Source organism: Gracilinanus agilis, chromosome 6, assembly GCF_016433145.1.
Source record: "Gracilinanus agilis isolate LMUSP501 chromosome 6, AgileGrace, whole genome shotgun sequence".
Classification (NCBI taxonomy): domain Eukaryota; kingdom Metazoa; phylum Chordata; class Mammalia; order Didelphimorphia; family Didelphidae; genus Gracilinanus; species Gracilinanus agilis.
This window is the reverse complement of record NC_058135.1, coordinates 132,509,934-132,532,665: the sequence shown is the minus strand read 5'-3', so window position 1 is coordinate 132,532,665 and position 22,732 is coordinate 132,509,934. Positions and strand designations below refer to the sequence as shown.

General features: G+C 40.8%; 1 protein-coding gene across 1 annotated transcript in view; it reads right to left on the bottom strand.

The window, feature by feature from the left end:
* RNF150 (ring finger protein 150) overlaps positions 1-22,732 on the bottom strand; it is a 370,527-nt gene that overhangs the window by 56,070 nt on the left and 291,725 nt on the right. The window contains exons 5-6 of the mRNA XM_044680530.1: positions 9,317-9,413; positions 2,652-2,862 (exon numbers count right to left, since the gene is read on the bottom strand). Of these exons, the coding sequence (XP_044536465.1) occupies positions 2,652-2,862; positions 9,317-9,413 (308 nt within the window). The remainder of the gene's footprint in view (positions 1-2,651; positions 2,863-9,316; positions 9,414-22,732) is intronic.

The following is a 22,732-nucleotide window of genomic DNA, read 5'->3' as shown; positions in this document are numbered from 1 at the left end:
TCTCTCCCTCTCTCTCTCTTTCTCTCTCTCTCTCTCTCTCCCCCTCTCTCCTCTCCTCTTCTCTTCTCTTTTTTTCTCTCTCTCTCCTCTTTTCCTCTTTCTCTCCATCCCTTCCTTTTCTCTCTTCCTCTACCCCTTTCTTTCTTTCTTTCTTTCTTTCTACACCCATCCACCCCACATAATTTCCTTTGCTATCTTCCCACTTCTCTAGAGAAGTGAACTGAGCAACCACATCAGGGAAGAATGAGTTTTGATCTACACTAGGAATTGCAATCAACAGCCACATGTTTTGTGACAGCTGTTTGTTTGGCCAAGCCATTTCACTGATCTTAAAATATTATTGTTTTTTAAACAGGGCAGAAGAATGATCATAGGGGCAAGGTTGATAATTCTGACATGGTTCAAATGTTCATTCACGAGCAAGCATATATTAAATGGCTCTCGTGTACAAGGGACTCTCCTTGATACTTTAGACAAAGAAGAAATGTCCGAAGTCTTATTTCTGTCCTTGAAGAGCTTACAATACAATACATTCAATCAATTGGGAATAATTCTCTTGAGAAGTCCCTTTGGTCCTTCAATAAACCACAACAGACCGGACAGACACAAATGGTCAAAGGAGAGAGACTGTAGGAAAGAGACACCTGCATTAAGAAGCCAACAGGCAGATCCCTAGTGACAGAATGCAATCCCCAAACGAGTGCTGTCAATAGATATATATGGTCTTGGCTGTTTGCCTTTATTCCCATTATTCCTCAATGCCATCTAGTCTTTTCTTTTCCCATTAATGGCTCAGTGACACAAAAAATAAAACTGCCCTTGTACAGTTTGAATGCACACATGCACACATACACAGAACTTAGTCTTCATTCCAATGAATTCCAATGCATTATCTGAATTTTCACTGCATCGCTCCATTGGGCTGAAACTAATGACTATATTTTAAATAATTATAATTTTGAACAGTATGAAGACAAATACATGCGGCTGCTTCCTGGGACTGATTATTTGCTCAAATTGAAACTCTTTCTTTCATGGAGCTGGAATCGAAACCCACATACATGTATACATGTACAAATACACACAGACAGACATATACGTACATATTAACTTGTTATGAAGTATTGAGCACACATATATGATCTAGACACTATATAAGTGTGTATATACACATGAATAAAATATACACACAAACATATTCTGAAGTATTTACTACATACATATAATACAAGTAACCAATATGTTTTGTGTACATATATATTTTATCTGCTATGTGGTGTTGTAGTGGGTAGTTATGAATTTGAAATGCAAGTTGAAGAGTAAATAAATATTAATAAATGATAACTGTATAATAAAAATAAATAAAATAAAAATAAAAAATACATAAAACTAATTAAAGACCTTTGGATCTTTAAAATTCTTACTTCTATTTGAATTCTTTTAGTTTATGCTTAGGTATAAAGCTAGTTTACAGGTTCTAGTTAACTTATCTAAGATGTGATGAGGCACATAGGCTAAGGGAGACATTGTGGTACAAGGGAAAGTATGGTGGATTTGGGAAAGGACCTGGGCTTGGACACTACTTATAAACAGCACCTAGTACTTCTGTGCTCTTGGGTGAGTCTCTTAACTTCTCTGACTCTCAGGAAAATGAGTAGCTGGAATTGATGGCCTCAGGGTCCTTTCTAGCTCTATGAAATGCTTTCTCAAATGCTTGAGTTTTCTTGGTGACTAAAGACCTTTATAGGAAGCAGAACTTCAGGTCCTTTGAATTTCAGGTTTTGTCTTCAAGATGGTAGTATGGTTTTTTATTTTATTATTTTATGAATTGATTTTAAATTCAATTCAATTTAAATTTAATTAAAATTTAATTTAATTATTACACTAAAAATAATATTTTTATTTAATTTTTTTCTTTTATTACTATACATTTGATATGCATTAATAAACATGGACATGATTGTGTGAATTAAATATCTAGGGTGCCTCCTATCCAGTCCAATCCTGGAAGAACTCACTCTGGCAGTCAGTCATGTGTCTGATGGCTGACCTGGCATGATGGATGAAAGCCACTAGCCTATCAAATGATCTGGGGGAGGGGTTAGATTGGAAAAGCCAGTGCAGGAAACTCAGTTGTTCTCTTTGCTCCCATCATTGCCCTTGGTTTGACTCTTTCTCTAAGCTTTATCTTGCCTGCCATCTCTAGCAGGAGGCAGCAAGGAGGGGACCGTGTCACGCTGGAAATCCAGGACCCAGTTTTACTTTTTAAATTAGAAAAACTGGAAACCTTATTTCTCTCTTTCTTTCTTTTTACTAATAAATACTTATAAATGTAGTATAAAATCTCCAAGATTAATTTTTATTTATAATATTTCCACATCCAGAGAATAGAAAAAAGAGGACAACATATGGAATTGTGAATCTCCATTGCATATAGCTTTTAAAACATATATATTTTGAAGTGAACATGGCAGTTCCATGCTTTTGCTTATCTGGGTCCCATTCTGCATTTTCTTTTGCTTTTACATTTTGATGATCATCTTCCCAATTCATGTCTATTTTTTTTAACAGTCCCCCCACAAAAGGTGACACCTACCTGCATAGTGGGAAATGAGGTTGTGTGTGAGCTTGTAGCCAGAGAAGAAACTTACTGTTGGTTGTAAAGTGAACCTCCCCCTCCTGGGGAGTGGCATCTGCGTCTTGGACTACTTGTAATTCTCCCACAGTCCTGACGGCTGGATCCAAAGTGACAGAACTCTCATTGACCGTTGTGTCGCTGGCACCTGTGATCTGATTGGTCGGTGGCCCTCCTATGGAACCTTCAAAGTCTGGTGGGATGTCGTCTATGCAGTCTGCATTGGGCTGGTAAAAAACAAAGAACACTTTGAAGTTTATTTGCTACAAAACCAATATAACACAAGAAGGTGACACAATCTACTGAATTCAGCATCTAAAGCTCTAATTATACGACAACTCCGAGACTGAATTCCAAGGTTACAAAGATGCTCAACATAAGCATTCATTAATATGATTTGTTCTTTTCAAAAAATACAAAACCAACTTCTTCAAGGTTCTCCTTTAGCACTATAAGCTTATTAAATAATATCCATATGATTTTTAATAAAATAAACACAAAAAGTTTCTTTAAAGCTCTTCTTTCAAAATTCTCCATCTAGATGATCAATGGGTGGATGGAGGGTCATGTGGTGGTTGTGGCACGTCTGATAATGACCACAGATGAAAACTCCTATAGAAAGTAACACATGGCTCATTTACAGAAATGTCATTTTCTTGAAAATGTTTGATCCCAGATGAGGTAACTTGACAGTATGGTCTTTATCACCAAAGACTTGTGAATTGTTTTTGAGTATCTTAAAGAAGTGTGGAGGGGGAGAGGAAGAGGAAACAGAAATGCTTGATTTCTACCTGTGAACTGCTGCTTTAAAAAAGAAATAAACTGAGGTTTTTGGTGTTTGAATGAAAAACTCACATTCCAAAAGAAATGAGAACCAAAACCTCTCCTTGTTGCATATGCAATGATTCATCAAGGAAATAACCCAAATTCGAATTCACAGAATCTTTCTGTGAAGACATTGGAAAGACTCTTGTCTTGGAGATCATCAAATCCAACCTTTCACTCAGTGTAAGAATTTCTATAGCAACCCAGGCAGAAGGCTTTCTAGCCTCTGCTTGAATACTTCTAATGGGGAGCTCACTATTTCTTATGACAACTCATTTAATTGATGGACAACCCTAATTTTTCTAAAATTTTTCCATAAAATAAGCAAACTCTTCTAGTTCAGTACTTCTGTCTTACTTCTTTCACATTGAGTTAAGACAAAAATATCATTCCCTCTCCATGTGATAACACAATGAAGTACTAGAGTAAAGGAGTCAGTTCTTTCCTTCCCCTTCTCCAAATCTCATCTCAAGCAAAAAGAATGGAGATTTACTGATTATTTTTTTCTGTGTTCTTACTTGCAGTGGGGAAGCAGATTGCTCTGATATACTTCTTCATTTTGCCCTTTGGAAAAGATGTCTTTTGTGTTCTCATATCCAGATTGGAAAACCTAGGCATTCTGCTGATAAGGTTTAGGTTTGGTGTTGTTGTACAAGGAAGGTGTCTTCTGGGGAAGCTAGATGGCTCAGTAGATAGAGGCGGGAGATCCGAGGTTCAAAATCCTGGCAAGTCTCTTAACCCTAACTGCCTAGCCCTTATTGTTCTTCTGCTTTGGAACTAATACTTGGTACTGATTCTAAGACAAAGTGGGAGGGTTTAAAAAAAGAAAGGAAGGAGTTTTCCATCATAATCAGCTTTCAAGGCCATCACTTCCCTTAAATTCTAAGGCTTTTCTTTTGGGCAGCTTGTACGCTCTATATGTAGTAAGAGGAATGAGAAAAATAATGAAGGAGGAATAGAGGTTCAAGGAGATTTTGCTGCTATTGATAGATAAATGGTCATTTTCCAGGTTGATCTCTGAGTCTTGAGGGAGGAAGGAGGTGGGCAATTGTCTGTAGTGGGCAGTGGTTAGGAAGAGAAACCAGAGCTAAAGGCAAAGATGACTTTTTATTTAAGCCTCAGTAAAATGCAAATCTAATGAAGTATCAAAAAAATGATATAGTTTAATCGAGGCATAGCTTTGGAGGAGAGCCACTTTAATGTATTATTGGAAATGCTGCAGATTAGTACAAAAGATCTGAAAAGCAATCTGCAATATGAAAAGAGTTGAAAAACTGATCCTATCACTGGACCCAGAGTTTTTTTGCTAAGATTCTATAGCCACACAATAAAAAGGCAAAACAGGGCCTATTTGCACCAAAATATTCATAGTTTCATTATTTATAATAGTAAAAAAATTGGAAACAATCTCTATGTTGAAAAGCTGGCGAATAGCTGAATAAATTGTATTATAGTAAATGTAATGGCAGATTAAGTGAATAAAAATCAGGAAATCTGACACATTCAAGGAAGTGTGGAAAGACCAATCAGGGCTGGTTCAGAGTGAAAGCAGCAACACTAGAATGGTATTATACATTGATTACAGAGACAAATGAAAAACAAAGACCTTTTTTTTTTTTAAAGGTAGGGAGAAACACAAGACCTCAAGAGTCTTTAGAAGGGCTGGAAGGAGAAACAGAACAAAAAATAAAATTGCTTGTTTGTTTTTCTTTATTATTTTGGTTCTGCCTTGTAAAAGGCTGGAGGCCTTGTGGGGACCACACCATCTTTTCTCCTTTTTTATGTCTATTTGGTGTTTTTTCCCTTATTGATGAAGGTTAAGTTTAATTTTTAAGTGGAAGTCTGTTGTTGTTGTGCACAGATGGGATACATGGCAATGTTCTAGCAAGCGTTCAATGTACGCTACATTTATAGGCAGAAACAAATTAGGAAAACAAAATTCATGTAAAGCAGATACTTTGCTTTTCTAGAGAAATGTGTCTGCATTTGTCCCCTCAGGTGTGACTGTTTCAATGTAATAAAAAAATACTTATAATGAACCTCAATATGCTTTCTCAAAATGCATTAGTGAGAAGCAGTGTGTTAGGATAGGTAGAAAGAGAATTAGCCTTACAGTCCAAGGATTTGGATTGGAACTGTGTTTATTACATTAAGTGATCCTGAACAAGTCTCCTTTTTCCCCTGGGCCTCAGTGACCTCATCTGTAAAATGAGGGGATGGGCCTAGCCGACTTTTGAGGACTCTTCCAGCTCTAGATTTATCTGATTTATAAAATGAGGGACTAAAGGAAGTGTTTTTTCCACTTCCTTCAAGATGCATATTTGATTCTTATTTTCTTCTTATGTTTTATTTTTATGGTAAAGGGAACTTTCCTTCCTTCTTCCTTTGTTCCTTTGTTCCTTCCTTTCTTCCCTCCCTCCCTCCCTCCCTCCCTTCTTCCTTTGTTCCTTCCTTTGTTCCTTCATTCCTTTGTTCCTTCCTTTCTTCCCTCTCTCCCTACCTCCTTCCCCTCCCTCCTTCCCCTCCCTCCCTCCTTCCTTCGTTCCTTTGTTCCTTCATTCCTTCCTCTCTCTCCCTCCTCCACCCACCGATGTCCCAACCCTCATCTTGCATTCTCTCAGTCTCTACCAAGAGGCAGTTTGGCATGATGGACGGAGTGATCAATTTGGAGATGGGAAGATCTGGGTTCCCATCTAACCTCAGACATTTTCTAGCAGTATAACCCTGGGCAAATCACTTAACCACCCTGGGTCTCAGTTCCCTCATGTTAAAATGGGAGAGTTGGACTAAAAGGCTTATCGGTTTATAAATCTAGGATTACTTGTAAAAGGTGCTTAGTACAATGCCTGGCACACAGTAGGTGCTATATAAATGCTTATTCCCTCTCTCCGTATCCCAGCTGCCTTCAATCTTCTCTATTTCTCTATCTACATAAACACACACGTATTTATAAAAGAGCCTTTTGGATTTATAATTTCATGGCAGTAGGGAACTGCTAGTATGGAAACTTCATCCTCAGATGCAGGTCAGTAACTCATCCATACTTGATCTTAGGGAGCTGCCTGGGGGCACTGAGAAGAAAGATGATTTATACAGGGTCATGAAAACAGTATATATCAGAGTCAGGAATTGAACCCAGGCCTTACTGACAGAAAGACCAGTCCTCTGTCCATGATGCACTACCTCTTCTATATTTCATACTCAGGTTCAGTCATTCAATCATGCTTTATTCACTGTGACCATGTATGGGGTTTTCTTTTCCTTTTATAAAAATTAATTAATTTTAAAAGATATTTTTTCCATGTTTCCATGATTCATTTTCTTTCCCTCCTCCCCTCCCAGAGCCAACAAGCAATTCTACTGGGTTGTACAAATGTTGTCACTTGATACCTATTTCCATATTATTCATTTTTGTTATAGAGCAATTAAAAAATAAAAAAAATTAAAAAGCCCAAACCCCAAATCACATCCCCATATATTCATGTGATAAGCGATGTCATATGTTTTGCTTTTGCATTTCTGCTCCCATATTCTTTCTCTCAATGTGGTTAGCATTCTTTCCTCTAAGTCCTTCAGGAGTGTCCTGGCTTGTTGCATTTCTACTAGTAGTAAAGTTGATTGTATTGAATTGTTCCACAATGTTTTACTTTCTGTGTACAATGTTCTCCTGTTTCTGCTCATTTCACTCTGCATCAGTTCATGGAGGTTCTTCCAGTTCATATAAAAATCCTCCACATCATCAATCCTTTTAGCACAATAGTATTCCATCACCATCAGATACCACCATTTGTTCAGTCATTACCCAACTGAGAGACACCTTCCCATTTTCCAATTTTTTGCCACCATAAAGGTTTGAGGTTTTCTTGGCAAAGACACTGGAGTGTTTTGCCATTTCTTTCTCCAATGGATCAAGGCAAATAGAAGTTATGTGACCTGCCCAGGGTCACACAGCTAGTGATTGTCTGAGTGTGGATTTGATTTCAGGTCTTTCTGATTCCAGGCTCAGCACGGTAGCCACTGAACCACCTAGCTGCCTCTATATCTTGTGTAAACATACATATTTTTCCTAGACAGAGTCCAAGTGTACGCAGAGGAAATTGTTAATATACTGAGTTCTAAGAGTGTTTTTCTAAGCCGTGGTGGGCTTTGAGCTGTGTGTTCTACTTGTAATTGTTTTCCTGCATGCAGACTCTGTATTTACAATTCCAGACGGACCATGCCTGTCCTGCCCTGTATTCACACAACTTGATTTGTGTTTTGTGCATAAAGTATCGAGATCAGCACGGGCAGCTGGGCCACGGGAAGGGAAGCCAGGCCAAGTGTGCGCCATCGCCAGCTCTGGGCAGTGGCCCTTCAAGGTGCACCCTCTCCTTTCCACATAGGCGAAGGTTCTCAGTGAATCAGAGTTAGAGGGATTTCTCCCTTTCAATGATGGTCCTCATCAGCATTCCTACTCCATTAAGGTCCTGGGCTGCTTTATCCTCCTTTTATTTCTTTGCCACCATTGGGAGTGATAAGGGAGGAGGGGCAGAGGCAGAGAGGGAAAGGCTGGCGGTATCTGGGGCTCCCCTCCTCATCGTCCTGTCTGGCTTCTTTCAAAAACTGTCTTTTGTTTAACTCTCCTCTTTCTTGCACGGCCCAGGGATCTGGGAGTTTGGCCCTTTGCCTGCCCTCATCTGTTCAGGAAGAACATACATATAACAGCTGGTGGCTCACTGGCTGCCATTGTTTGGGGGCTAAACTTGACACAGTCCTGGAAAGCCTTTTCCCTCCGCTAGAAGCCAGCTGGCTGGAGTCTCCTCAGAGGGGGAGTTGCTGAACTTTTTATGGATATTTGGAATGGAGCGGGGCTTAGTCTGATGGCAGAATGGAAACTGAGCATGCCCTGCCTCCAGTGTCCTGGACACTGAGGAATCTCCCCCCAGATCTTTATTTAACAGCCAGTCTAAGAGCCATTCTCTGCCATCATTGCTGCACTTCCTCATGTTATGAAAGGTGTGTACCTACCTTTTTTTTTTTAAACCTTTATCTTCTATATTAGTGTCAATTCTAAGACAGAGGAGTGGCAAGGGCTAGGAAATTGGTATTAAGTGCCTTGCCCAGGGTCACACAGTTAGGGAACATCTGAGGCCAGATTTGAACCCAGGACTTCCTGACTCCAGACCTGGCACTCTATCCATCGTACTACTTAGCTGCCTCTGTGTTAGATGGACTCAGAATCTGAAGTAATATTAAAAAGCTGTTGATGTGATTTCCCCTTGGTGTTGAGCAGGTACATTATACACAGACAAATTATGTAAGTGAACGTGGATCAATGCCTCCCTCAGTTTTGGGGGCGCTCACCACTCATGCAAATCACAACCAGAGCAGGACTGAGGGGAGATGTTGCCGGGCACATCTGGAGGTTAAATGACTTCTTACTCACACAGAAAGTAAGTGTCAGAGGTAGGATTTGAACCCACGTGTTCTTGACTTTGAGTTCAATACTCTTCCTTGTATACCTGTCTGTTTGTCTCACTGTTAACAGAAAAAAGAGAATGCTAACTGTGTAAAGAGCATCTTGATACTGAGTTATGATGATCCAAAATGAGACAGGGGGTAGGAAACCCCACAATGATGAAAGGGCTCCTAATGGGGGAAAAATGAGAGGAAAGATACCCTGGATGCAGGAGCTCACACAGGCTTCCCTCAAATGGTGTCAACTCCTGAGGCATCCCTGACCTGGGGATGGCTACAATGGAGAGCTCTAAAAGAGAGGAAAACTCCCAGGCAACAGCCTATGATTTATTTCCCCTTTGTGTCTGTGAGCAGGTAGGAAAGAAGCGGTGGAGATTGGTGTGGGGGTACGGTGCTTACCGGGATGCCTAGGGCCTTAAGGATGTTCATCTTGCACATGGGACAGGTTCGATGGTCTAGCAGCCATGGGTCCACGCAGGATTTGTGGAAAAGATGCCTGCAAGGAGAGTCATAGAATTTTAGCAATGGAGATCATTCAGCCCTTCTTACTTCCCCTACTTTAGATGAGGACCCTGAGGTCCATCAAGGTGAAGTGCATTGTTGGAAATCCTAATGGAAGAGTCACACCCGCATCTGAAGCCCCCATCTCCTTCATCCTAATCAATTGTTCTTTTCAGGCAGCTAGGTGGTACAGTGGGTAGAGAGCCTTGCCTGGAGTCAAGAAGATTCATCATCCCGAGTCCAAATCTGGCCTCAGACATTAGCTGTGTGACCCTGGGCAAATTATTTAACTATTTGTCTCAGTTTCCTCATTTGTAAAATAAGCTGGAGAAGAAAATGGCAAAGCGCTCCAGGATCTTTGCCAAGAAAACATCAAAAGGGGTCATAAAGAGTTGGGGATGTTTGAAATGGTGTTTCTCTCCATGTGAGAGAGAACAACAGTGTTCTCTCCATGATACCAGGAATATGTTTAGAGACTTACTTATCCCAGTTCAAGAGGGTGCAAGAGTGTGTGTATTTTAAACTATTCTCAGTTTGCCAACCAAATTCAGAAAATGTAGGGCATGAAGAAACAGGGAGGCTTCCCCGCTGCTCCAACGCAAGAGGAACATGACAGCTTCCTAGCATTCACAGGAAGAATGCTAAGGGACAAATCATACAAAGCCAAGAATACAGAATAACTTTCTAGTCCTTCTTCTGAATGTAATAGAGAGAGACCTGTACTTGGAGTTGGAAGACTGTCATTTACTAGGTCTATGATTTTGGGCAAGTCATCGGAACTTCTCCCAGCCTTAACTTGTTTCCTAATCTTTAAAATGGATTTACATTGGACTGCCCATCTCCTTAGGCTGTTCTGAAGATCAATTGAAATAATTTGCATGAAGTGCTCTGTAAATTGCAAAGTGCCACTTATTATTATTATTCTCACTGTCAAATAAGACAGCTGCCTCTGCCATCCCCTCAAATTCTAATACCGAAAAATCGGTCAATTCTTTTGGTTGGTGCTACCAAGATACAATGAGGGATTGAAGGGAGGAGACTGCTTTTGGCTGGGATATTAGAGAAGACTTGATGAAAGAGGATGCATCCAAGGTGGTCCAAAGAAGATGGGTAGAACATCAACAGGCTAAATTACAGAAGTATTTTCCAGATGAGAAGAACCATGTCAGTAACGAAGGTGCAGAGAATATATCCGCAGAGCCTCCAGGATATAATCTAGTGGGAGCTGAGATTATGTTAGGGAAAGTATGATGAGATATGGTATGTTGGAGCTAAGTTGTAGAAGGCCTTGAATGCTAAACTAAGGCAAATGGTCTCTACTCTGTAGTCTGGCTACAGAATGTAGAACGAAGCAGAGATGTGTTGGGGCTGGTGGCAGGTTGACTGTCTAGATGACTAATTTGATAGCCATGATAAGATTTAACAATGGCTTGAACTAGGGTAACGACTATAGGAATGGAGGGGACAGATAAAAAGAGTTACTACAGAAGTAGTCAGTAGACTTGGAACCATTTGGAGGTTAAAAGTTAGGGCCAGGAGAGCTCAAAGGAGGCTCCGAGTGACTGGGAGAATAAGGGATCATTAACAGAATTAGTAAAGTCAGGAAGAGGGGCAGTATTTTTGGGCGGTGGATGATGTCTGGTTTTTGACATTCCCTTCCATCCAATTCAGATAACATTTATTAAGCACCAACTGTGTGCCAGGCATTGTTAGGAATTGGGGATTGCTAAAAGCATTCCTGACAGTGATCGAAAGGGGGGCTTAGAGTAAGGAAATTAGGAAATTAGTACTATATTGATAAGGTTTGATAAAATAAGGAATTTTGGAGGGTTGTCCCAGAGACTTAAGAGTAGATGAGGCAAGAAGGAAGCCTGTGCATTTGAACTTTGTAGGAGGAGAGCAGCCAGAGTTCTGAGAGAAGTTGGTCTCTAACTTATGAGGAGCCTGGGCAACTCAGCTTTTGCTCTCTGAATATAGCTCTGCTGTGATAGGAAAGAAAGAGAACTCAGAAACTGTCTCGAGGGTTTTCCTCTTTCCTCACTGTGGAAATTCATCGTGAAGAAGAAATTGTCAGATCTGCTGATTTGAGAACTGTTGTGAAAGGAGCTTGCCCGGGCTCTGAGTGCCATCTCAGAGCCACACTCTGGTCAGTTAGACTTGAGACATTGTGGCTTACTGATTTGTGTACTTGGAGGCACTCTTAATACAAATAAGTTACTTTTAATTAAAGATTATAGCTTTAGTCAGATAGCATTTTTATGGGTTTTTTAATCAGTGATAAGGAATGGGAGAGTAGCTTGATTGAATTCTCAAGACAAAGAAATAATTCACCTTCAGGTGAAAGAGGTTGGGTGGAGAAATTAGTTTCCCTTAGATTGAAGGCCTCCTGTGATTACTAATCCTCATTATATAATATAAATAAATAGACTATAGATATATCTCCCAGTAGCTTGTGTACTGGCCAGTGAAGGGAAGTTACTCCTGGCTTTCCTTCAAGGAGGAGAGCTGAAAAATGCATTGTGATCATCCAGCAAAGTATATACCACAGTATCTTCCTTAATAACATCCTTCTATACCCCAATACTACAGGATTAAAAAAAGATTAAAAAAAAAAAAGAAAGAAAGAAGGAAGAAATGGTTCCTGCCCTCAAGGAAATGCCATTTACACCCTGGAAATCAACAAATGCTACAACTTGTCTACACTTACAAAAGGAATGGTAATTTTACTGCATAGTTTTATAAATATGGATATCTTATTGTCTAATCTGGAGATGGGAGGGAGATACCTGGGAATTTAAAGCATGGATGTAATGGCAAATGTTGAACAATGGATGGAGCAAAGTTGGGAGAAGAGGGAGGAGAGAATATGCACTACTCATTTTTTTTAGTTTAATCTACATTATTAATATTTTCTCCATCACTTTCTTTTTTCTTTTTAAAATTTATTTATTACATTAAAATTCCCAGATATCTCCCTCCCATCTCCAATTGATATTGGTTCCAGGCAGAAGAGTAGTAAGGGCTAAGCATTGGGTGTTAAGTGACTTGCCCAGGGTCACAAAGCAAGAAATAACCTCTGTGAATTCAGATGGACCATTTTATCTAATTTATAGGTTTGGAGAAGTTGCCTGGAGCAATTAGAGTTTAAGTGATTTGCCACCCATGACTACACATGATAATTATGAATTATGGGCAATATGTGAATCCTAGTTTTCCTGGATCTTAAGGGTGGCCCATTAGGCCACTTTATCTCTTCCTTTCCACTCACATTCAAATAAAAGACATATATAGGAAGATGGATCCAGAACCTCTCATCTCTAGGCTTCCCTCTATCCACTGAGCCATCTAGCTGCCCCTTCCGTTACTTCTTAGTATGAAATAAATCCATAAAGGTTGGTAGGATTTAGATCATGGAGGACCTTAAAATCATTTGCTTTTTTCTTATTACCTAAGTCAGTCACTGTGGAAGGACCATTGAACCAGAAGGGACAATGATTGAGGTTGCTGGTGAAGTGCCTTTGTTCTCTAGGGGTAATCCTGAAAATCAGTCAGAGACCCTGGAGAACATCTGGAATGGAACCAATCAGGCATTGGGTCAGATGGCCATTTCTACTTAACCTACATGGCAAGACGATGGGTGGTGGTATCCTAGGTGGGATTATTTGGGTCTATACTTACAGACCAGTCTCCCTGAATCTATTCTTTCTTGAGAATATATTCTGCACAGAGAGAGAGGAGCAACCTCACTGTTCCTTTTTTATATAATGTTGGTGCTCAAAGTTTAGAAATGTTTGTCTCTTGGAACTGGGTGCATACCCATTGACATCACGCATGATGTTTCTAGGTGGTTTTCAGAACCACAGCAAAAAAGTGATAGAAAATGGCAGAAAAGTGAAGGGCGGTGTTCTTTCAAGCCTTGCTTCTCATACTTCCAAACTGTATGATCCTGGGCAAGTCACTTTTGATCTCTGCTAAGTTTCCTCATCTCTGAAATGGAAACAAAGTCAGGGGAAGAGAATACCTGTATCTACACAGCTATCTATTTTGCCACCCTAGGAAGCAGAGTAGTGATGGCAAATAGTAGATGTTTAATAAATGTTTATTGATTGATTGATGGCAGATAAAAATGCTCATGGTTCTGAGAAAATTTCATCACCACCCAATCTGGCAGCAGTCCCTCCATGAGTAGGACTGCACATCTGATTATATCATTACATCGGTATCCTAAATGAAAAAAAATAATCAGAATGCAGATGTAGAGCTAGAAAGAAGCCTTCTAGTTCCATTTTATAGCTAAGGAAACTGAGGTTAAGGTTGGCTAAGTGAGTTAAGTAAGCCAAGATCACACAAGTAGTAGGCATTAGAAGAAGGATTTCAACCCAGGACTAAATACTTTGCCTTCCTCCCTTCCTTTTCCTTTCTCTCCCTCCCCCTTCCTTTCTCTCCCTCTTTTCTTATTCCTTCCTTCTTTGAGGGTATCAGAAATGATCAAGAGTTTTTTTTTTTAAACCCTTGTACTTTCGGTGTATTGTCTCATAGGTGGAAGAGTGGTAAGGGTGGGCAATGGGGGTCAAGTGACCTGCCCAGGGTCACACAGCTGGCTGAGGCCGGGTTTGAACCTAGGACCTCCTGTCTCTAGGCCTGACTCTCACTCCACTGAGCTACCCAGCTGCCCCTATCAAGAGGTTTTACTGGTACCTATACAGTAAAAAGCCATCAATGTAGCTAGTTATGCAACGGATAATGACCTTCCTCCTTTGGCCTTACTTTGTTATAGGGTCTTTCCCTGCTCCTATTCATTTTGAAAGGAAATTAAAAGTTTTGGAATTGAGAAACTGGGAGGCTTTGAACCCAAGACCTCTTAAAACACTGTTAGGAAATTATCTTTTCTGCAATAATGATGCCTGTGCAATTAGCTCCTAGTAATTAACTGGGAAGTCACATAGATCTTTTAGCATTAAGACAAGGAAAGACAAAAAAGTCTTTGATAGAGACATAAGCCTCAGTGACCAGGGACCTGGTTTAAAAATTAGACTTAATTCTAAAGGAACTGGGTGGCTAGGGATGGCTCTATTTTGGGGATCTTTTGATGTGAGGCAAAGAATCTTCTTTTGGAGAGAAATTCTAATTTCAGCCAAGGGCTGGGTCTGAAAGATAGTGCACGGCCACTCTCAGGTTGCTAATTCCCTCATACTTAATTCCTATTTTTAACCACATTTCCAAGTTAATGTGACTTGCATCATCTGTATGAGATGTGAGATGCCCCAAGTCATTTGTTTATCCTCCCTTCTCCCCTTCCTCCTAAATATTTTAATAGATCTTATTTACACCGCAATCTCTTTCCAGCTCTGCCTTCCACCCACTCCATCCATCACATCAACCCCCTTCTTAACAGAAGGACCAGAAATCTCAACCAGAAATATGGAACCACAACTGAACACTGAACACAGTGAACTCGTAGGTGGACTCATCGGATTCTGCATCTCCAAAGCCATCCCACTACTATGCTGATGTACTTCTTGGCATATGGAAGTGTTAATCACAGTAAGGCTGATTTGACAAGCATTTCCCCTGTTTTTTGAGAATCTGTGAAGCACTTCCTAGAGTTCACAGAACGTAGAGCTGACAGAGTCCTCAGGCCACTTAGTGAAACAAAACCCCCTCGTTTTGCCGGGAAGGGATTTGTGACCTCATAAGATGAAGTCATACAACCAACAAGTAGTATAACCTGAAAGATGTTCTTTCTGGGACTCATTTGCTATGGGGGAAAAGCATGACCATTCTGGGACGAGCTCGTCCAGTAGAAAACAGATGAATCCACCAAGACATTAAATGACTCGTGGGACCTTGATCTTTATTTCTATAAACATTCCTGTTTTAGAAAATAATCTTGTGGTTCCAAAGACAGGCGTCTTCTGCTTAGAGTGGCAGAAGGGGAGAGGGCAGTTACTAGCCACTAATACTAATGCCCAGTAGCGTAAAAGGCACTGTCCAGAGTGGAGATGAACCCAAGAAATCGCCATTACTGATTATCTTTGATAGGGGGATTCAGTGAAGACTGGAACAGAATCTGAATGGCCTGGCTCTTGAAGAACAGATGTGAATTATCCTTATTTCCTATATTTTAACTTTGTTCCCCACCCCACCACCCTTTGCCATTTCAATGGAAGAGTGCATTGGAAAGCCATGAATTCAGGGCACCTTGGGATGGCTGCAAATTCTCTGCTGTTTGGTGCTAAGCCAAAAAGCACACAAGCCAAATTGATCTAATCTTTTTTTTTTTTCTGATTTCTATTTCTCCTTTCTTCCTTCCGTCACTCCTCTTGCTCCATTCCAACCTGATGGCAAGATTTCACCCAAGAACACCAACTGTAACCTCCTAGAATACAGTGTCCATTTTGTATCTCTTTCCAACATGAGAGTATTTCTTTTAACCGTGTGTGTGTGTGTGTGTGTGTGTGTGTGTGTGTGTGTGTGTATTAAAAGAAATACTCTTAAAATACATACTTAATAAAATACTCTTAAAATATACACTTAATATATATACATATATATATATTTTTTTTTTCAGTCATCAAAAACCATGCCTTCTCTTCTCTCCCTCTGCAAGATGGCGCAGTGGATAGAGTGCTGGGCTTGGCAGTCAGGAAGGTCTGAGCTCAAATCTGGTTTTGGACACTGAATCAATCTAACCCTTATTGGCCTCCGTTTTCTTAAGAGTAAAATGGGGATAAAAGCAGCACCCACCTCCAAGTTTTGACCTGAGGATGAAATGAAATAGTTGTAAGGTGCTCGCACGGGGCCAGCATGCAGTAGCACTTAATAAATGCTCCTTTCCAACCTTCCTACTCCAATCCTTCAATTTAGAATGAAAGAAAAACAAAGCCCTCGTTGCTCACTTGTATTATCAAGTAAAATAAGAATTTGAATTTGCCATGTTAAAAAACACAACACATATGTATGTAAAATTACAAATGATGTATATATTACATAAAATTATAAATCATTTATAACATATGTATGTGAAATGACAAATTATGCACATATTATATAAAATGATAAATTATGTATATATCATATAGAATTACAAATCATTTATAACATATGTATATGAAAATTATAAAATGTGTACATATGTAAAATTATAAATTATGTATATATTATATATAACAACATATATAAAATTATAAATTGTTATATAAATATATATTACATATAAAACAATATATATGTATGTTTTGCAAAATACGTTTTGCTTGACTGGACAAGGGGACACACACACACACACAGAGTAGACCTCATTTCTTATATTTTAGCTTTGTTTTCCCCCTGCCTTTTCTGGATTGCCCGTGTTGTGTACCTGAATTCATATGCATTGGGCTCACCTAAAACAAGGCCCTGTTGTTGTGTGTTTATCCTGTCCTCTGAGTCCTTCACTCTTCTATCAGGCTTAATCACTGGTCATTACACCGATTAGAGTCTCTAATTCATTCAAAGCTGTTTGCCTTTCCCATGTTGTTGCCGTCCAAAATAGGAACAGAAAATGCCGCCATGATCCAAATCTGAAAAGTATGGGATCTTCCATCTTGTTTGGTGAAGCATGCAGATCATGTCAGCTCTAGCTTCTCATCCGCTTTGGTGAGCTCTGGTGAGCCCCCCCCCCCTTTGGTGTAGGGGGGGAAGTGATCCAGATGCTGTTGGACCCCAAAACCCAACTGTGTGGGTTCCGCCTGGGTAACAGCAACAGCGGCCAGTATTTATGTAGTGATTTAGGGTTGGCAAAGTGCTTTGCAAATATTAATTGATTTAATCCTTGAAATAATACTGAGAAGCCTAAGGTGAGTGATCTGTGGAAGATAGGAGAGTGATATATATGTTCAGCCATTTAGTAAGTGCTATAATAGCAGGCAACTAAGTGGCTCGGTGGATTAAGAGCCAGGCTTATAGACAGAAGGTCCTGGGTTCAAATCTGGATTGGACACAAGCTCTGTGACCCTGGGCAAGTCACTTAACTCCTGCTGCTTAGCCCTTACTATTTTTCTCCCTTAGAACCAATACATAGCATATATACAAAACACATACAATACAATGTTATGTATTGGCTCTAAGGCAGAAGGTAAAGGTTGTTTTTTTTTTTGTTGTTTTATGTTTTTGTTTTTTAAAAGAGGTCTAACAGCCAGGTGCTGGTGTGGAAAGAAAGAAGGGATTGATATTAGAGTCAGATAGATATGAATCCTGCTTCAGATACTCATTAGTTGGGTGACTCTGGATAAGTCACTTAACTTTTTCAGCCTTAGTTTTGTCATCTGTAGAATGGGGATAATAACAGCACCTACCTCCTAAGAGTTGTTGTGACCAGATGAGATAACATATGTAATAAGCTTTGCAAAGCTTCAAGCACTATAGAATATGAACTGCTATTATGACGGATGACATTGGAAGTCTATTGAGATGGATATTTTACAATGCTTACTGGAATTCCTGATTAGCTCTTAGAAATGCCTGGTCCTGAGAATGGAGTCAAGGCTTAGGGGCCACTTCACAGAGAAAGCAGTTTTTGATTTCTTTTTAAACTCTTCCCCTCCATTTCAGTATTAATGCTAAGACAAAAGAGTGGCAAGGGCTAGGCAAAAGGGGTTAAGTGACTTGGCCAAGGTAACACAGCTACAAAGTGTCTGAGGCTGGGTCCTCCCAACTCCAGGCTTAGCACTTTATTTATCCACTGGGCTACCTGACTGCCCCAGTATGCTACTCCTTTTAGCTGAGAGTATTCCTTCTTACCCCTTGAAGCTATGTTCTATAAGTATGTGTATCTCCATCCCTCCTACTCCCCTGCCACCACAGGGGGCTGCCCTTGAGGGTGAGAACTCCTTTCCCACCATTGTACAGTCTAGTGCTTAAGGCGCAGGGCATTATGCTACATAGAGCTTAAAAAATGTTTACTGAAATGAACTGAGAAGGGACAGAAAGGGAGAATTATAAATTCAACATGAGTTTGAACTAAAAATATCCTGAGAAGGAAAGGAGAGTTAGGGAAAGCATCCCCTTGTGGTGGTGGTTGTTTTGCTGATTAGTTGTATCTAACTCTTTGTGACCCTTTTTGGGGTTTTCTTGGCAAAGATACTGGAGCAGTTTGCCATTTCCTTCTTCTGCTCATTTGACAAATGAGGTATACTGAGGCAAACAGTTAAGTGACTTGCCCAGGGTCACACAACTAATGTATGAGGCCAGATTTAAATTCAGTTCTTCCTGACTCCAAGGCTGGCACTCCATCTGCTGTGTCACCTAGTTGCCCCAAAGCATCCCTTAGCTCATTCCTGATGCAGAACTCCACAGTATGTCACTCTTCTAATCCCCAAACATCTTCCTTCCTGTTCTCTCTTTCCTTCCTAACATTCTTCAGTGAGCAAGCTCCTTTAATAGGTTAAAGCAGTGGTTCCCAAACTTTTTTGGCCTACCACCCCCTTTCCAGAAAAAATATTACTTAGTGCCCCTGGAAATTATGAAACTATTTATTGAACTCAGAATAGAATGTAATACAAAAAAAAGTGTGGCCATCACTGCCTCTCTGGATCGCTGCAGCACCCACCAGGGGGCAGTGGTGCCCACTTTGGGAATCACTGGGTTAGAGGATGAGTTGGTGGTTCATTTAGAGTCAATGGTAAAAGGTCTCTAGAGCTGGTAAAGGAGGATGTTTAGCTGGAGCAGGCAGGACAGAGGAGGTAAATTGGGTCCAGACTTGAATGCCATTGCCAGAGCAAGAAGGGACCTTGGAGGCTAGGCTAACTATAACAGGAAAGCAGTCTGAACTGTCCTGAAAAACTCTTTTAATACCCTCCTCCCAAATTCCCATGGCTACCAAGGCCCTCTCTCAATACCATCATCCTATCAGAGCTGCCATTTGTCAGTGAGACATGAAGCACAATGATTGTCCAGGAATTACAGAAGAATATTTTCCAGAGGGCAATGAAAGGCTTCGAAGTGAACAGGCTGTAGGCAACGGGGAATGCTAGCAAAGGAGGTCATTAAGAAAATGCCCGATGGGAGAAAAAGATGAGCTGAGTAAATGGTGAGGGTAAGAGAAATGAAGTGGACATTCTTCATCGCTGAGAGTCAGTGAGATGAACTGACTTGTCCAAGGTCCTTCTGAGAACCACAATTTATGAACCTTCTCTTTGTAAGCACCAAATGAAGGAAATCGGGCACAGTCTCATTCCTCTTGAAGCCTGCTCAATCACGCTCTCTCTCTAGTTTTGCCAAATGAGCCATTCCTCACATGCAATATTCTATTTCCCACCTCCCAACTCTGCTAGTATTTTCAGGGTGGGAGAAGAGACTGAGGAAGGCTGCCAGCCTATTGGGAATAGTTCTGGAGGGGATAGATCGGCACTGAACAGGAGGAACAGGTAGACATGGGTTGTTGACTTCAAAATTTAGGAGCTTTCAGATCCACTGAAGTTATTGAGAATAAAATGAGAGTTGGAAGGGACCTCAGAGCCCATCTAGCCCGAGGATTCTTAAAACAGGTTCATGGACAGAATTTGGGGGGGTTTATGAACTTGGATGGGGAAAAATGACATTTTTATTTCCACCAGCCTGTAACTAAAATTTAGCATTCCCTTCAATTATTCATGAAATAAAAAAGAGAAACATTACTCTGAGCAGGGGTCTACAGTCTTAACTGCCAAAGGCAGTCTATGATTCAAAAAAGGCTATCCCTTTAGCTAGCCCTCATTTTACAAATGAGAATCGGTGGGGGCAGCTGGGTAACTCAGTGGATTGAGAGCAGGAGGTCCTGGGTTCAAATCTGACCTCAGACACTTCCTAGCTGTGTGACCCTGGGCAAGTCACTTAACCCCCATTGCCTAGCCCTTACCACTCTTCTGCCTTGGAACCAATACACAGTATTAATTCCAAGACGGAAGGTAAGGGTTTAAAAAAAAAAAGAGAGAGAATCAGTGAGATTAAGTGACTTGTCCAAGGTCCTTCTTAGAATCATCATTCATGAAACATCTCTTTGTTAGTACCAATGAAGGAAAACAGGTACAGTCTCATTCCTTTTGAAGACTGCTAACCCTGCTCAATCACACTATCTCTCTAGTCTTGCCAAATGGGCTATTTCTCACATGCGACCTTCCATCTCCTGCCTCCCTGCGTTTGCACAGGCTGTGACTTCCATGCCTGGAATCCATGCCTCTTAGAAGCTGAGGCTCTTTCAAAGATCAAATCAAGGGCTACCTTTTATGCATTATAAGAGTTTTTCCAATCCTTACTCCCAATGCCAGTGCTTCTCATCTACCCTACAGAGAATAACCTTGTATTTCCTTTGCTCTTGCTTGTTTATATGTGTACATTTTATAAGAGAGAAAGCTTCTGGAAAACAGGGACTGTGCATTTTTGCCTTTGCATTCCTAGCTCCTCATGCACTGCCTGAAATAGAGAACACGCTTAAATGATTGTTGACTGACTGATAATAGGGACCTCTGTGCTAATTAAATCTGTGCGAACTTGTTTGGCCTTTATTTTGTTTAATTCCATCTATTTGGAGTTATGTAAACAGGAGAAAAAAAAACTGCAGACCCAGGAAGAGCAGACTAGAGAATAATTTTCACATAAATATGTCATTTGTTCAGGTAAGTCAGATTCTGAGACACTGGCCTAAATCATAAGAGGACGTTAAGACGACGCAGTGCTGGGCATGCCTATTCCCCTCTGGACCCTCAGTGGTCCTTATCTGCTTTCAGACTCACCCTGGACGCATGGGGTTTCCCATGTTTTTTTTTTTTTTAAACCCTTACCTTCCATCTTGGAGTCAATACTGTGTATTGGCTCCAAGGCAGAGGAGCAGTAAGGGTGGGCAATGGGGGTCAAGTGACTTGCCCAGGGTCACACAGCTGGGAAGTGTCTGAGGCCGGCTTTGAACCTAGGACCTCCTGTCTCTAGGCCTGGCTCTCAATCCACTGAGCTACCCAGCTGCCTCCTATTTCCCACGTTTTTTAAGGAAAGAGAACTAGAAATTTTTTAAAACCTTCACCTTCTGCCTTTGAATTGAGATTGTGTGTTGGTTCCAAGGCAGAAGAGCAGTGAGGGCTATGGCTTGGAGCTATAGTAACCTCTTTAAAGATAGCACTCCAGGATCACTATCCTTCAGTTGCATTAATCATCTTGACATATCAGTTGAGTGCCAACCACTGTAGCCAAATGATATAATTAGAGCCGTGTTGGATTGGAAGGACACAATCTCCCTCTACCCGAGTCTAAAGAAGGTAGGCAGATGATAAAGAATGAAGTGACGGAGGCGGCTAGGTAGCTCAGTGGATTGAGAACCTTGTCGAGAGATGAAAACACTAAAAAATTATAAATGGAGACAACAAATATTATTCTGAGGAGTCCATAAGTTTCATCTAAATTGCTTCAGAACCATTGCCAAGGGTTTCTTCCAGCTGCTTCACATCTTATAAATTAATCAAAAAGTCACAGAACCACATATTTGAATGAGTGTATAAACCTCAAGAGGCAGTGTGGTCAAGTGGGTAGAGAGCTGGTCTCAAAATCTGGAAGGTGTGAATTTAAGTCTTGCCTCTGACTCATGCTGACTGTGTGACTTTGGATAAGTCAATTCCCCTTTGAAAGATTACAAGTTACTGAGCTGGTTCTGACTTGCACTGGCTATATCTTAAAAGAAACAAACAAACAAACAAACAAAGAAACCAAAACCCTTACCTTCCATCTTAGAATCAATACTGTATTTTCCAAGGCAGAAGAGCTGTAAGGGCTAGGCAATGGGCCAAGTGACTTGGCTAGGGTCACACGGCAAGGAAATATCTGAGACCAAATTTGAATCTAGGACTACCCATTCCCAAGTGTGGTTCTCTATCCCCTGAGCTAACTGGCTTCCCCTGGCTATAGGAAGGAAATCACAGGTCTAGCTCTTATCCCAATCCCAGTATGCCCAAAGACTAAAACCCAAGGAGGCTATGCTTGCAGAGCCCAGACGTGAGGACTCACTGTTTTTCAGTGGAAGCCAGGGAGGAGCCAGGAACCTGATCCCTTTACAGTGTTCCAGGGAGCGGGCGAGTCCTCAGAAGCTAAGAACTCTCTGGCATGAGAGCTCCTCCAGGAGCAGGGACTCATTCCGAAGGGAGGCTGCTTTCTGGGAGAGAGCCACGTGGGTGCAGCTAGTGTCTATTTCCAGTGATTCCAATGGCCTCGATTAGAATTCCTGGAGTTTTCAAATATCAAAATGCGATTCGTAGGGGGCAGCTGGGTAGCTCAGTGGATTGAGAGTCAGGCCTGGAGACAGGAGGTCCTAGG